The sequence below is a fragment of the Gymnodraco acuticeps genome, unplaced genomic scaffold (genome assembly GCF_902827175.1).
Source record: "Gymnodraco acuticeps unplaced genomic scaffold, fGymAcu1.1, whole genome shotgun sequence".
In the NCBI taxonomy this organism is placed as follows: Eukaryota; Metazoa; Chordata; class Actinopteri; order Perciformes; family Bathydraconidae; genus Gymnodraco; species Gymnodraco acuticeps.
The window spans coordinates 2,019,606-2,036,435 of record NW_022992187.1 but is presented as its reverse complement, the minus strand read 5'-3'; the positions used below and the strand labels follow the sequence as shown (position 1 = coordinate 2,036,435).

General features: G+C 41.1%; 1 protein-coding gene across 1 annotated transcript in view; it reads right to left on the bottom strand.

Moving 5' to 3' along the window:
• Window positions 1-279: 279 nt before the first annotated feature.
• Window positions 280-16,830, bottom strand: part of LOC117539135 (glutamate receptor ionotropic, kainate 5-like) — a 358,516-nt gene continuing 341,965 nt past the window's right edge. The window contains exons 10-14 of the mRNA XM_034205164.1: window positions 6,808-6,960; window positions 3,742-3,846; window positions 703-809; window positions 409-613; window positions 280-297 (exon numbers count right to left, since the gene is read on the bottom strand). Of these exons, the coding sequence (XP_034061055.1) occupies window positions 280-297; window positions 409-613; window positions 703-809; window positions 3,742-3,846; window positions 6,808-6,960 (588 nt within the window). The remainder of the gene's footprint in view (window positions 298-408; window positions 614-702; window positions 810-3,741; window positions 3,847-6,807; window positions 6,961-16,830) is intronic.

The window sequence follows — 16,830 nt, the reverse complement described above, 5'->3', positions numbered from 1 at the left end:
TTCTGGCTCAGCTCCCTTTTCGTCACAACGGTGCGGTAAAGCGACTGCAGTACCGCTCCCGCTGCTAAACCATGCACAAACCATGCACAAACCATGCACTATAAATGTCTGTATTTAAAACAAGTGGTATAGAAAGAGGTCTCTCAAGTATTCTCTGCTGTTAGTTTTTTATTTTAATAATAATGCAGCAAAACCCAAACTCAGAAAATCCAGGTAAGGTAATGTGTTATAATGTGTGGTGACAGCTCCTTTTGTCATCCAGTTGTACAGGAACTTATCTCAGAATCCCTGTGTTCCCTTTCAGAGGGAGTTGCAATCAAAACTGGACAAACTTTTAATGTGGATAGCTTGTCTAAATATGTTAGTTATTCCACTTCTTTCAAACATTGTTCCCCCCCCCCCACTCACCCGGTTGATCAGCTCCCCCACCATGCCGGTCCAGCTGCCGTTGGGCTCCGGGGCCCCGTACAGCCCGTCGTCCACCAGCTTGATCTTAAAGGAGAACTTCAGGGTGCCGGCCAGCTCTCGGAGCATGTCCACACAGAAGCCCTCGTACTGGTCGTTTCCCTGGAAGTCCTGGTAGTTGGACCTCCGCATCACGTACGGGTTCTCCTACCAGAGGAAGTGACATCATCAGCAGCTGCTTCAGGGAGGAGGAACATTCATGCAGTGAAATCAATTCTACATTATGACAGATTACCAGTTATTGTAGTCACGATTAGCGTCTTGTTAACCAACGTGTCCGAGGCGTTCAGGTCCAGCGAAGTGGAGTTCATGGTAAACGTGTTGTTGGAGTACCAGGGTACGATCTGAGGAGGAGGAGGGAGGAGGAGGAGGAGGAGGAGGAGGAGGAGGAGGAGGAGGAGGAGGAGGAGGAGGAGGAGGAGGAGGAGAGGAGGAGGAGGAGGAGGAGGAGGAGAAAGAGGAGAAAGAGGAGAAAGAGGAGAAAGAAGAGGTGACAATGAAGGAAATGCAAGATGTATCTTGGACAAAGATGGAGCAAGTGGTGTAAAGTAATTAAAAACATTTACTCAAGTACTGTACTCAAGCACAATTTTGAGATACTATGTACTTCTAACCCACTACAATTCAGACGTAAATAGTGTACTTTAACTTGACTTACTTTGCAGTTCTGGATGAATGATGTGAAATCTAATCGAGTGTTAAATCAGACTTTAGTTCCACTTGGAGTAAATCCACAAGCTACCCTGCAGTATACAAAGTCATTCAAACTAGCTGCACCTTTACCAGCTTTGAGAACACTTTCATGATCAATCATTATAAAACATATCATATATATTATTCTGAAATGGACCAATCTGCACAATGACTACTTTTACTGTCGCTACTTTCACTATATTTTGATGAGAATACTTTTCTACTTTCACTTGAGGAACATTTTGAAAGCGAACTTTTACTTTAACAGAGTATTCCTACACTCTGGTACTTCTACTTTTACTCAAGTACAAGATCTAAGTACTTCTACTTCTACTTAAGTACAAGAACTGAGTACATTTACTTAAGTACAAGATCTGAGTACTTCTCCCACCTCTGGGCGGAGGTGAATGACGAAGAGAACCAGAAGGAAACAACTAAAAACAAATGATAAGTGAAAGTGGAGAGAAAGTCAGAAAGCGATGGCAGACAGGATTGATAAAGGTGTGTTATGAAAGAAAGAGACAGATGATTTACTCAACAGAATCAATGAGGGAGGATCCGTCTCCTCCCGGCCGTTTGTGTACTTATTGGCTGTGAGGGATATGTGCCGTCAACCCGGGGGGGGGGGGCACATATCATGTCCCTCCTTACCATCTGTTTATCGTGGCTTTCATTTAACCACCCAAATACAACTTGTGTCTCAATGGAAATACTTTTGCTGTTATCTGATTACCAAATGCTTCTATTATTTGTTGGTTTGTGATTGATGTTCCTTAACAATCTTCCGCAAGGTCAACATTCTTAACCCTTCTGTTTGAGTTGGTTTCTCCCCCCTTACTTTAGTTCTCTTGGTCAGATTTGAACCGAACAAGACAGGAGGGGACTGCCTTTATTTGAAACTGACTACCAGTTCTTTGTTTGGATGCTCATTCATTTCCCTTCATATCTGCACGATGTACAGAATAAACCATTTCAACGGTGAACTTTAGATGTAGTTACCTTTGGACAAACCCAGCTGGTTAGCAGCAAATTATAATATTAAAAGACAGAAAGATCTCCATCTCCTGGGTTTCCAGCTGTGCATCACTCTTCACAGCACACTGAACCCTGGCCCGGGAGCCCATTTGACCCAGGAGTGAACTCAATTGATCTTTGATCCCTTACTGTTCATCTCAGGTCACTCAGCAACACTGAGCCACGAGGACAGAGTCTGCTGTATGGATGTTACTGATGGATGAATGAAAAACTGCTTACTGTGACTCCATGGCCAGAACAAGCCCAGTGGCAGTAACACCTGAACATTAGGGAGGAGATTTGATTCTCACACACCTCAATCCCAACTAAGAGGATTCCTAGAAAAACATATTCATGTGTTGAGGTATGTTCTTCTGGGAGTGCTTCCTGCTTCTTAAGTTAAACCCTGAGCCTGTTTTTCAGGTTTCAGGCTCGAAAACGACATTCCCAGAACACATGACCATATCTTCACTTCTAAAAGGGTTACATTAATAATCTTTTTTCTCAAAGTAATGATAAACCTGTGAGTTGGATGTAGAAATGTCAGAATCAATATAGATGTTTTTATTTTAAAGTAAATTCAGATTGAACACAGTAAAAAAATGTAAATTATTGTGTCCGTCCAAAAAAAAAAATTACTTATAGTGAAAACCACCCTTGAATGATGGGATGGTAGACTACAAACTTTAGGAATCCAAACTACAACATATAATAAGTACCCTCTATCAAGATTGATGCAAAACAAGTGAAATGTGACCTTTTTAGAGAGATTTAGCTCTCAATTAGCTTTGGGTCATTTGGGTGGATTGGACCTATCTATGGACCCCCTTGCTCCATTTTGCTGATTGACATCTCTTTCTAACCGTCAGAGCCAATGGAATCGAGGGGAACTCCCACATACTACTTATTTGGTAATGTGTGTGTGTGTGAGACTGACGCATAGCCAAAACCGGAAGCTGCGATAACTCTGGTGGCTTCAGCTAACTTTTACTCTCCGATTTTTACATACAAATGGAATTATGGATTATAAATAATTTTTTCAAATCCACAGAAACATTATCAACCTATGGATCAACCGATTCAGCCGCGTTTTTTCTCGTTGTAATGCCATTGAACACGTCTTTTGATCAGATTGACAGCTACGGTATGACGATCTCCCTAGAAGCTCCGTAAAGGTACATGTTGTGATGTCTGTTTGCTTCCCCCGTCTCGAGTTCGGATCACTCAGTGATGATATACCTAAATAATCTGTGGAACCTCAGCTTTAATCTGATATCTTGTATGTGCAGCTACGATAAGTAATAAGGGTATCTTCATCTTGAGTTCTGCGTCTTGGGTTTTGTTTTGGTAAAAATGGTTTGTATCGTCAGTTAGCTGAGATTATTCCCGTCAATCTGGTATAACACATTAATAGGTTCTTAAATATTAAGGACCTTGGGGCTTAACAGGTTAAATTGATCTGACCTGCTCCTTCAAACTAATAAAATACTGAAGTGCAAAATGTGAGGAGATCAGTTAACCTAACCTCTGACCTGTCTGTCTCCCACTCGACCCCGTTTGACCTCTGACCTCTTTATGTCCCGCAGGGTGTTTCTCCAGGATCTTCAGGGTGTAATTGGTCCTCTGGCCTTTGCTGTTGAACTCTATGTGACCCGTCAGACCATCGTACTCCACCTGAGGGGACAGAGAGGGACCACAAAGAGGTAACGGTTAGCTACACATGACAATCTGACAAATGCTTTCAAAACTGAAGGTTTTTTAACATGAATAATATGTGGATTAACAGTCACATGCATGGATCCAGCTGCAACATTTCACATAAATGATGGTGTGGTGAGGCTTTGAAAACCCTGTTTTAAAATACAGTAGTTTTTCACTAAACATAGATATTGACAACACAAAGACTATATATCCATCCCAAAATGTAGTTAGGGTATACTTGGCACGTAGCTGTTGTATAAGTATGATGTGAAAAAAACTGAAGTGCAGATGATCAGGTTACTCTAGTCTGCACTGAATAACATAACAAAAACCTAAACTAGATAATGGCCATTCATTTAAAATGGATGCATTTTCTGAGAAATCCGCTGCAATTAGTATATTTGCTTTCAGGGCTGAGTAAGACTATTGATGCTAAAGGTAACTTCACCCTAACCAACAGTAACCATGTTGACCTTATAGTACCTGATAGAACAGCGAACCAACGTGTCAAAATCAAAAAAAAGAACCAATAGCTTATTAGCTGTGTTGGATAAACAACTCCTTGGTGAAGGACATCTTGAATAAACTGTGTTACCTTGTCCTGTTAGAGGACTGCTTTCGAGACCATTTGCAAGTAACCATTACTATACTGTCTGTGCGCTATGGCTAGAGTAGATTTGCAGTAATATAGCAGCCACGTATTCATTCGTTGTCCGGTGCCTTGCTCAAGGGCACCACGGCAGGGCCCTGGATGTGAACTGGGACCTCTCCAAGTACCAGTCCACACTCTTGTCTGTTCCCAGCTCCCAGTCCAAGCCCCTATACTGACTGAGCCACTGCCGTGTGTGTTTGCAGGAATGTCCAAATGTGTGTGAGGTGTGTGAGACCCTTATGCATTCAAACGTAAGGCTTGTGCCTGAATCCATGTGAGGAATGTGAAATTGAGTGCACGTACAGTATGAGAGCAACACAAACAATATGAGGGGGGGGCCTCAGTGGATGGAAGGAGCCAGATGTGGCAGCCAGACAGAGACAGGGGGAGGGGAGAGAGAGAATACATTAAATGAATATGGAAATGAAAGAGAACGAGGGATGGAGAGGAAAGAAGAGAGACTATAACTGATTGGTTTATCTGATTAATAAGGAGTGGGAATAATGGGGTATTCACTACAAACAGTGAACATTTAAGGGTTGTTTCTGAAAAACATTCAAGGAAGCATTAATATCAGTGAGATCAATGATTAGATAGAGATAAAACAATACATGTGTAGGTTTGAAATATAGAAATGCATAAAAACTGGTGAGAAAAGTCATTACTCTTCATTATAAGATGATTTCAGAGCATATCCTCTCTGCTGCTGACATACTGCCGCTCTGCTCCTGCTGTGTTTCCTGCCCTCTGTCGCACACTGCTGGGACTCTTCAGGAAGCTACAGCGTGCTCCAGCTAAAGGTTTTTCCTCTGTTTTCACCACACCTGAAGTTCTAGTGCAGTTCCTGCCCTTACAGGAAGTAGAGATGCTTCTTCCTGATGGCACTGGTCTCCAGTCAGTGAGTATATGGAGCTTGTAGATGTTCTTGCTTTCTTTCCCATTGCAAGGTCATGCGATTCATGTCAAACATTCACAGTTGGCATTGCATGAGCATACTTGATCCATTAGCTTTAATAGCTCTAATAAATATATATGGTGAAAAGGACTGAACCTGGTTTTAGATTCTTTAGGAGGAAAGCTGAAAGAGTGAAAACCTTTTTTTGCCACAACTCCTGATAACATGACATCATTATCCCAAACTATAACAGTCTTTTATATATATATTAAAAATGTGCTTCCAAACTGACAAACTTCTGGCTACTCTAACAAAACAACAAACTGAAAATCTATCATCACATCAATAGAAGCTACTTCTAGAAACATTTATCATTTATATTTATTGACCGTACTGCAGTAGATAAGAAAAATACAACTACAAGTATTCGATGCATCCCCAGTCAGTTTTACCAACATTTCTTTCACCCATGTTTTTTCAAAGGAGCTCAGAGACCCTCCACAGCTTTAATGTCCTCACTGTCAAAGAATATTTCCGTCTTTACTCCTAGATATTTAACCTATTCTGTGTGTTGACATTTACGACCAACCCTGCTTCTAATCTCCCGTAAGGAATGTGATAATGCAGTCGTATGTTGATACTACCAGGTTTTATGGCCTGACCTGGCGGGCACAGGGGGGGTTTTACGACTGTGAGAACGCTGGCTTCTAAGCACCACAGATGTGAGAGACATCTCCTGTGTCTCCAGGTGTTTACGCCCATCCCCAATATGTGGATTTGACTCTCTGTAAACTAGTTAAAAGGTCTACCAAGATGCGAGGCTGGTCAGATTTGACATGGCAACCCACCCGTGCAGTCAGAACCTTTTGCTGTGTGACTTGTGATGTGAATTTCTCCGGACGATGCTTGTATTAAAGATCCGTGTTTGACATCAAAGCTCCAACTCTCCTCGTGTCTCTCTGAGTCCTGACTCTCCATTGCTGCAGAAGTTTCCCTTACACTCACTGTATGAACACTTGCTCTCAGTTATCCCAAACCAAATACAGACCGCACACACTGCTCCAAATAACGCAATGTAACATTTACAAAAACGTTAAAATCATGTGCAAAACTTTGAATAGTCTTGGTTGGATTTGTATTGATTAAATCATTTATACAAATGGGATCTGATGCAGAGATGAATCTACATTTTGCAAATATTTGACACGCACAATTTGTTTTTTACCAGGGAGGATTTATAAACTGCATAAACTGGATTAACACACCAAACAACACACTACCAGCATCTGTTCTCAGCAGGATTTGAGTGTGTGTGTGTGTGTGTGTGTGTGTGTGTGTGTGTGTGTGTGTGTGTGTGTGTGTGTGTGTGTGTGTGTGTGTGGTTCACCATGCGCAGGTAGTTCATCAGGCTGGTTCCGTGCTGCCAGATGAGCGGAGAGGTGCAGCTCAGCGGCCTCACTCCGATCTCCTGACTGCGGTTCAGCTCCTGCACGGCGCTCACCACCACGTGGACCGCGTCGAACATCAGGGCCGAGGACAACTGGAACACACACAATAAAAACACAGTAAATTCATCTTTCAAATTGATCACTGGCATTTAGACTGGTCTACCCTTCCTAGCTTGTGGACACAACAGCAGCTTGAAATGGTGAAAACAGGTGGTCAGATTTCCTGTTAGCTTTACACATTTCCCAAAATAAGATGTTTCTTAATGCATTGCCAACCAGCGTAGGAGCTAATAATATATCATTATTTAAAAAGCTGCTTTTGAGTAGGTGTCGTATTTCACTCCCTTTCGGTAGTAGTTACCATTTTTGCCAGTGCTAAATCATTATGCTAAGCTAGGCTAAACTAGAAAGTTCTTATAGTTTAAGTTGTATTGATCTAGGAGACACACAGCAACATGATCAGCCCATTGGAGATGTATTTGCATCTGTATGATATCTGTAAATCTAGCATTCACTCTTCTTTTGCGTCTGATTTGATCTCCACCAACTTCTCCAGATGAGCTGAACGAGGCGGTAAAGGCTCCAGACCTCCAGCTGATTGTTTTCTGTCATTTCATGTTATATTGTTCACAGAAATATACACAGAGTAGAAAAATGTGTTTGTGTGTTTTTCAATGCTGCTCCAGGTGAGTGATCAGTCGGGGAGTGATAGCAGGATAAAGAAAAGTGAGGCGCTGCTATCAGGGTGTGACGTTCCGCTCTGTTAGCTCAGCTGTCCAGGGCTGATAACAAATATGGATGTATTACTGAGTGTGATTGAAGTTCTCTCTGAGTCGATACTTTCAGGGCTGGCTGCGGATAACTAATTACAGTTTAAAAAGTGAGAGATAGAAGAGGGGAGACTGAGATGGAAGGAGAAAAGATAATTGGCTCTCACCAATCTGTCTGCTCCTGCAGCTGTTGTCTCTGATTCGGATATGAACTGGCTTAGGAACACACCATTACTATGAAACGCACCAGGCCACTATTTTCAGATCATGTGCCAAGATAATATTTAGTACTCATAGGCTTGTAATGATGACGTAAAAAAGAAGACTCTAGCTCTGAGAGTTATGTTTCAACAGATCGTTTTAAAGGTCTTTCCACTGGAAAATAATGACCAACTTTTGCTTAATAGAATCGGACTGGGCTTAATTGAAAGTGTACATTTGCTGAAAATATTGGCGGTTTAGTTTTAAAGGCAAAAGGTGGTCACTGACTCAGTCAATCTGAGGTGACTATGAGATTCTGGTTGTTTGTCATAATGTTCTCCTTCTTTCATTATACCTTCCAAAACGTATGTTATTCAATTTGTTTGCTCTGAACATTTAATAATTTGCATTTCAATAGGCAATTTCTCTAATAGCCTGGCATCATTGAAACACTTTCTGTAACCCAGTATGTTATTTGGTATTCTTTGTTGCTTCAGAACTCATCAGCACCTGCTATAAAATGATCCAGCCCCATCCACCTCCAGTTGCAGGGCATTATTGTTCGGACCAGGGTCAAACTGTGCATGTAGTTACTGTTATAAACATAATAACTTCCTTCTATGTCCTTTAAAACAAGCATTATAGTTGGTTAAATACAAGTATTTCCTATTATAACGATCAACTATCAACAATAGCTGTGTTAAATAAACGCACAAGGGGTTCTTGATATGAAATAATGTTATAAAGGCAAAACAGAACTGATAAACGGAAAATCTAATCTTTCCACAAAATAGTCCCCAGGCAGTGCAGCAGGATGTTTACAAGAACGAGGTGGACTGCGCAACTCAGGGCATTAATGTTCCTAGCCACAGCTCTCTTGTGAAACTGGGCCCATTTCTTGGCAAGGATGGATTGCTGAGAGTTGGGGGTCGCATCCATAAAGCCCAATTGGAAGACCAAGAGAAACATCCACTCATCCTGCCAGCCAGTCATCGTGTTACCGCTCTCTTAGTCCGACACTATCATGATCAAGCAGCTCACTAAGGTCGCCATTTAACAGAGGGCGCACTGCGCACCGCCGGTGTCTAGATAGTAGTAGGGAAGAGGCTCATTTCGAGTATAATATTCAAATGTGTCATCTGCAGGAAGTTGAGAGGCAAGTTTGAGGTTCAGAAAATGTCCGATCTGCCTGCTGACAGACTGTCCATGGATCCACCTTTTACACATGTAGGGCTTGATGTCTTTGGTCCATGGAGTGTCATATCTCGTCGCACAAGAGGTGGTGCTGCTGAGAGTAAAAGATGGGCAGTCATTTTCACATGTCTCAGTACGAGAGCTGTTCACTTGGAGGTAATTGAAACCATGTCCACCTCAAGTTTCATTAATGCCTTGAGGCGCTTCCTGTCGATTCGTGGACCTGTCAAACACCTCAGGTCAGACAGAGGCACAAACTTTATTGGAGCATGCAGAGAGCTTCAGATAAACACGGACGATCCTGAGATCAAGGACTATCTGCAAGACCATGGTTGTACATGGATATTTAATGCACCTCATTCCTCACATATGGGTGGAGCTTGGGAAAGGATGATTGGTGTGGCTCGACGGGTCCTTGATGCACTGCTGTTGAAGAATAAGGATAAACTGACCCATGAAGTCCTGGCCACTTTGAAGGCTGAAGTTATGGCCATCATGAACGCCAGGCCTCTGGTTCCCATCTCTTATGATACAGACCTTCCTGAGATACTCTCACCTGCTTCTCTTCTAACCCAGAAAGCGAGTGTGACACCCACACCCCCGGGGGACTTTGAACTGGATCACCTATGTAAGGTACAGTGGCGCCAGGTCCAGAGCTTGGCGAACTCCTTCTGGAAACGGTGGAAGCTGGAGTATCTGGCAACTCTTCAGCCTCGGAGGAAGTGGACCGAGGAGCAGCATCATCATCTCCAGGACGGTGACGTTGTTTTGTTAAACGACGTTCAAGCACAACGTAATGACTGGCCTCTTGGTCTGATAGTAAAGGCCATTCCAAGTTTGGACTGCAAGGTGCGAAAGGTCATGGTGAATACCTTAGGTCAAGGGACAGCTAAAGAGTATCTTAGGCCCATCAGCAATGTGGTGTTACTGATACCAAGGGTAAAGAGATGTAAATAGTGGTAAAAAGGTTTACCAAGCGGGGAGTGTTCTGACAACATAGTGTATTGGCACCCCCTAGTGGCAAAAGTCGGTACTGTAGCTTTAAGGCACCAAATAGCGCGACTCTCCTTCTTGTGTTTTAGTTTTCACAGCAAAGCCATGCAGAGCACATCGTAGCTCAGTTCTATACCACAGATAGTTTTAACTTACCTGTGTGCCAAGTTATGTGTTTCAAAAATGTGGTTTAATTGATTGTGTGGTTTCAATGTTTAAGATAAGCTAAGCTAACTAGCTGCTAAGCTAATGGACATAGCTCATTCTTAGCATAGGCTGTTGATTATACTGCACTCTATTGGCATTATGTTGCATTTTTCTGTTTATTCTTGCAGTTTTACAATTTCAAGCCTCAGTAAATGGTCAACTCAACAACTGTCTTCTGAGTCTTTGTTCGCTATCTGTTAAGCTATGCAGTGTGATGCATACGAAAGGCAGAATAATCCTTGTTTTTATTTATTTGTTTAATTCTATAATCTCTGGCTTGTTTGGCGTCCGTCAGGAACTGAATTTCAAAATAAAATAACCGGAAACAGATACACAGCCACTGAACTGATTACCCAAGATCCTCAGCTATGGTTTAAGCTCGGTGATTGGATTGTTTAGCCGCAATGTACGTTGGGATATGGTGTTTATGCGATGTGAAATTCAAAAAAAATATATATATATACTTTATTCCGAAAGTAATTGTGACCCGCTCTATCGAAATCAGTCGGAAGTCGCAACGGCTCATTTCAAAATAAACGTGGATTTGCGTAAAAAACTATTTTTTCGGGGTTCAGGTGTTTTGTTTGATTTTAAATAAATAGAATATGAAACTTTTATTTCCAAAATCACACGATAAATACATGTTTGAAGCTTGTAAAGGGACGAAGAGAGGCACCTCTCCCTCGCAATCTGCTCTTCCGCAGCGCCGCCCCCCTCCCTCCGGCTGACATTATGAATGTACGCGTATAGTAATCATAGATAACACGGCAGAGTCCGTTACAGTTTGTTTTCATCTGATTTGAATTAAACAAAGTCTTGGTTTTTAGAATATTAAACTTGTTTCGGCAAATTCAGATGATAAATACAGCTTTGAAGCTTGTAACGGCATAATTACAAGCGGAGAACGGAGTAACTTAACGTCACAGCAGGCATAACAACAGCCGGTGTTTCTCGTGAGGGTTTTCCCCGGGAAACAAACACAATACACGCAAAATTACACAAACACACACACACGTATACACATTTAAGAGCTTCCCCCAGACCAGTAATCCAAACGAAAATATCTTCCCTCCGTACTACTTTGATCATTTGCTCCGCTAGTAATCAATCAGATCGATGGATTCCAGAGAAGAGAAAACTTTGAAGGCCTTTTTCTCAAAATGATGACTTGTGACAGTCATTATATAATGTGACATATTTCGCTTAATATTTGGAGTACAAAAACAATCCTAATATCATTAGAAAGATAGGAATATCCTCTTTCCAGCAGTGTAGACAACTCAAAATGTATCTTCGGGTCAATGCGACTGATTTCGATGGAGCAGGTCACAATTGCTTTTCTCTTTGAAAGTCATCACATAACGGCATTGTAATACACGGTTCGGCTGCATTACATATTACAGATCTGCCGTAGTTCTCTATTTATAGAGCCCTTATTAGAAGACTTCTGGACAAACTGGAAGAAATGCCGCCAAAACTGAATACGTGGCGTGGATCATAAATATATCAGCAATTAAACAACATCTTCAATTTCTCTTCACACAATACGTCTCCTTGCAGTATCAACATTAATTCGGCTGACTTTTATATTTGATCTAATTCATAGATAGGTTATATTTACACCATAACGGTGCACAGCTGATAGAAAAGGACTCGTAGTTTTTAAAGATATTACTGATTTTCTTTGAATATAAGAATGTAAATACTGAGTCTGAAATAATAGTCAGGGGTTCTGGGTGATGGCAGACACATCTATGGATTCAGAATTTCAATAGCTTACCATTAAATGACGGATATACCTTTCTGTCTGTTTTACAAATCAGATATTAATGTGTAGAAGTAAAACATGTGAAATATTATAGCAATATGCTGTAAAACTATGTGAAAACATGAATAAAACTACACATCTTCAGATGTTGTACATGTATACATAAGTGTCCTACACTAATAATACAAAGTTATTATGGCTGTGTGTACCTTGTGTGCACCGCCTAGTGGTTAAAGCACGTTATTGCATTATTGTTTTAATGTGTTATATTCAATGAAAAAAATACATTCTTTCATAGGGGGAAAGTAGAAGGTCAATGTTAGAAATATAGAATATAAAAAATCAAGAAGATACTGTAAGTGATCTCTACAATAAAACAGTTTAGTGCTGGATGTACAAAGATATTAATAGGAGGAGGTGCAAAACAGACAAACTAATTAACCTTTATTAACACATTACAGAATACTTTAGGTTAAGGTCTTCTTTCAAAAAAGAAAAAAGCTTTGGGGGTATCTATCAACAGATAAATATTAAGCCTGACAAAGTACTTAACGTCTAATATATTGCTTTCCTGCAATGTTAACTATGTTGAAGCACTTATTTTAACTGATATTATACATATGAATTATACTCTTATGTATGTAGATAGAATAAGAAATGTGCAGAATATGACAGTTTAATGGTGGAGGTACACACATATTGATAGATGTCTTGTAATGCACTGTTGAGGAACCTGTGACCCAAGTTTTTCATTCATTGCATAACTACACCGTAGTTGTGTATATGATATGTCAATAAACCTTAGAAAATCTTGAAATCTTGAAAGGGATGTGCAAAATAGCCATAATATACAGTCTTTAATGAACTATTAGTAGAGAATAACGAGTAATGAATATACTTTATAGAGATCTGCAGATAAATGTTTAGTCTTCTCAAGCACCAACTATCAAATATCTCTCCTGATTGTTGGCACTTGACAATCACCTTCCATGAATTTTACTCAGGTGTAACTAAAGTCTGATTTAAGGGTTGTTTATATTTCACATCATTAATCAGAATCTGCTGGTCCCGTTCAATTCCAGTTTTGGATAGTCTGCCGTGGTTTTGTTCCATTTCAAACAGCTGTTTGACGCTTGGCGTAACCTTGGCGCACTGCCACTCCAACATCCAATCCCAGAGCTTTAAGATTAATCACGGGGACTGTAGTCCCAAACGATAGCTGGGGATTATGGGTAGTGTAGTGTCTTCGGCCATCCTAAACTTCTAAATGTTTTTCGGATTTCATATCGCATTAACACCATATCCCTACATGCATTGCGGCTAAAACATCCAATCAGCGAGCTTAAACCATAGTTGAGGATCTTGGGTAATCAGTTCAGTGGCTGTGTATCGCAATGATGCTCGAAATGTCCCTTATAGGCCTACGTCTGTTTCCGGTTATTTTTATTTTGAAATTCAGTTCCTGACGGACGCCAAAAAATCCCGAGATTATGGAATTAAATAAATAAAAACATGGATAATTGTGTGTTATTGTTGAGTAAATAACAGTGTGTTATTTAGAAAAGAATAACAAATTAGAAGGAAACAAACAGATTTCAGTATTCTGAGGCTCTGAGCCCCATTTATTTTCCTCACAGACGGCAAAAAAAGTCAGACATTGTACGATTTAAAATAAAAACAATGGACTTCCGGTTGGGCATGACGGAGTAGAGATGTGCGTAGTTCTGCTCCCGCAAACTTTTGTGTTGTAACTTTTCTGAAGCCCGTAACTCTTCTTTAACTTACATTTAAGTGAACATTATTATTATTCAGCTCACAACGCCACCGTAGTATGCCGTCCAAACCGGCGAAAAGCAACAAAAAAGAACAAAACGCCAGGACCTAGCTAGCAACAATCTCAGCATGGCGGGCATAGCTGGCCTCCTTGAAGACCACCGTAGAGCTCTCTCTGCCGACTTTAAGTCTGCTATCTCAACTCTTGAAGCAAAACTAGACCGAATCCAAGCTACTGTGTCAGACCGTGCGTGGTCTGACACAGTCATTGTGAGGTCTGATGACACAGATGTGGAAGTACTGCTCATATATTATGCAAGCAAATACATGTTTGGTTAACCTCTAGTGTACATGCATGCAGGCCATGGAATGAGAGAGAGATATGTCCCCATCAACATCATATGTGAGAACATTGGAAAATACATGTCTAACTGTCTACCAGCATGTCGTGCACTCACTGGCTGTGACACAACAAGTAGTTTGTACAGAATAGGAAAGACAATCAGCATCAGCAGGTCGTTTGTGACCCTGACCTGAGCTGTTTCAGTGCTGTGGGCGGAACGGAAACCGGACTGGAATTTCTCAAAGAGGCCGTTTAGTTGGAGATGGTCCTGAAGCTGGGCGGCAACCACAAGTCTAACTGTCTACCAGCATGTCGTGCACTCACTGGCTGTGGCACAACAAGTCATTTTTACAGAATAGGAAAGACAACAGCATTCACCAAACTCAAGACCCATCTCAGCGAGCTCAAAGATCTGGCCCATTTTGGACTCTCTGCCAGCTTGGAGGAGACTTTGCCAGTCGCAAGAGAATTGGCGCTTCTGCTATATTGTATGGAAAAAAGGAAATTGGACTGATGTGCACAAACTTGGATGAACTGAGGTTCATAATTGCATCAACAACAGATGCAGCCTCGGAAAATCTGCCGCCAACAGAGGATGCATTTCAACAACATGTAAAGAGCAATGTTTCAGACAGCGATATGGTGTCACAGCCCGAACCCAAACCCTTGTTATGGAGTCCTGTTGGCAAGGGGTGGATTGTTAGAGCTGGGGCCATTCAACCAGTGCTATTTACAAAACCCCCAGCACCTACAGAAGTGAGAGATATTACTCACTTGTATTGCAAAGATGCAAAGTGTGGAGAGAGTGGAAAGTGCCAGTGACTCTCTGTTGGCCTTCCCTGTACGGAGCTCTGCACCTGCTGTGCAGAATGTCAACATGTGTCCCCTAACGTTTCTGAGGAACCTGACATTTAACATTATATTCTAGTATCTATATACTTGACCTCTCACAGAATTATTTGATGATTTGTATACTGTACTTTGAATTAAGGTTCCAGTTTCAATAAAACCTGTACTATTTACAACTATGTTTTAGAGGCTTGCAATTTAGAACTAATACACTTTATTGTATTGGGTTACTCTTATTCTGACTATTTGGTTATGTAGTTCAGCCACCTGGTATTTACCTCTCCAAATATAATGACCATCAGAGTGAGCATTCTTAACTTGGCTATTGTACCACTTCTCCCCCATTCGGAATTTGACTGTATCAGAGAAGAGGTAGGCCTATGTCTAAAGAAATCTCATTTGCAATAGAACTGTACCAGATATTTCCATACACCTACTGATTAGTGTTCAATAGCACCTTCTGGTTGGTGTTCAATAGCACCCTAGACAATTCAGTAATGGTATATTCTTTTAGGGATTTCTGTTTTTCTGATAAATGAGAGAAAAGTGATTGAGTCGTTCCTATCACCAAAAGTATAATTTCCGTCTAAACTAAGGCTAAGTTTACAGGACTATAATTAAGTATTTTCTTAGTTAAATAATTGTCTGACAATTTGGTGATGTAGGACAGCCACCTGGTTCATACCTCAGCAAATCTGAAGAGGAAAAGAGTGATCATTCTAAAGTTATGGGCTTTTTAGTCACCATTCCCATATTCGGCCTGGTCTAATTTGGCTCTTTTTCAGGGATTGGGGTAGTTCTAAAGAACAACCAAAAACATTTTTCCCCCAAATTTTTTTTTGACAACAATCAATTACATTAATGGGAGACCCTAAAGATAAGAAAAATCATTGTTGTCATTTGTTCTACCTCGGGTAGGGGTATCTCAAAATCTGAGGGCCCTTCCTGCTAGACTATAAACTTGGCACTCTCTCAAAATCTGCTAATGTAGTCTCAAATTATGCAGCACAATTAGGAATCTCAGACCCTTGGAGATTTAAAAACCCTCAAAGTAAAGCTTTCTCTTTTTTCTCACACGTACACCACACATTCTCGCGAATAGATTTTGTTCTGCTTGATGACAGCTTGCTACACCTTGCCAGCGCGTGTCAATACCATCCTATAGCCACCTCAGATCACGCCCCTGTATCAATTGACATCCACTTCCCTCTTAGTGTTACTCCCGCTAAATTGTGGAGGTTCAGTTCCCACCTGCTGTCAGATGACAAGTTTAAGGACTTTGTTAATTCACAGATTCGTTTATATATCGAAATTAATGACACTGCTGACGTAAGTTGTGGAACAGTGTGGGAGGCTCTCAAAGCCTATGTTCGTGGGCAGGTTATATCGTATGTTTCCAAACTAAGAAAGGATGAAAGGGTTCGGCTGTCGGCAATTTTGGAAGAACTTCTCCGAATTGATGAAATGTATTCCTCCTCCCCCTCACCGACCTTATATAAAAAACGCATATTATTACATTTGGAACATGACCTTTTAATGACGAGCGTAGTGGAGAGACAACTGAGGCAAACTAAGCAGCGCTTTTCTGAACAGGGGGACAAGGCTGGGCGGCTTCTGGCTCAACAGGCAGTTAACGCCTCCAGATTAATCCCCAAAGTAAAGTCGCCCGAAGGCAATTTAGTCTCTGACCCGATTGAAAAAAACAAGTCTTTCTTTGAATTTTATAATCATTTGTACACTTCTGAATGCCCCACAATTGGCACAATAAACCCAAATCCTCTTGACTCCTTAACTTTCCCCCAAATTGATGTAGTTAACGTAGGCGGAATGGGGGACCCCATTTCCACTTTAGAGATACAGGAAG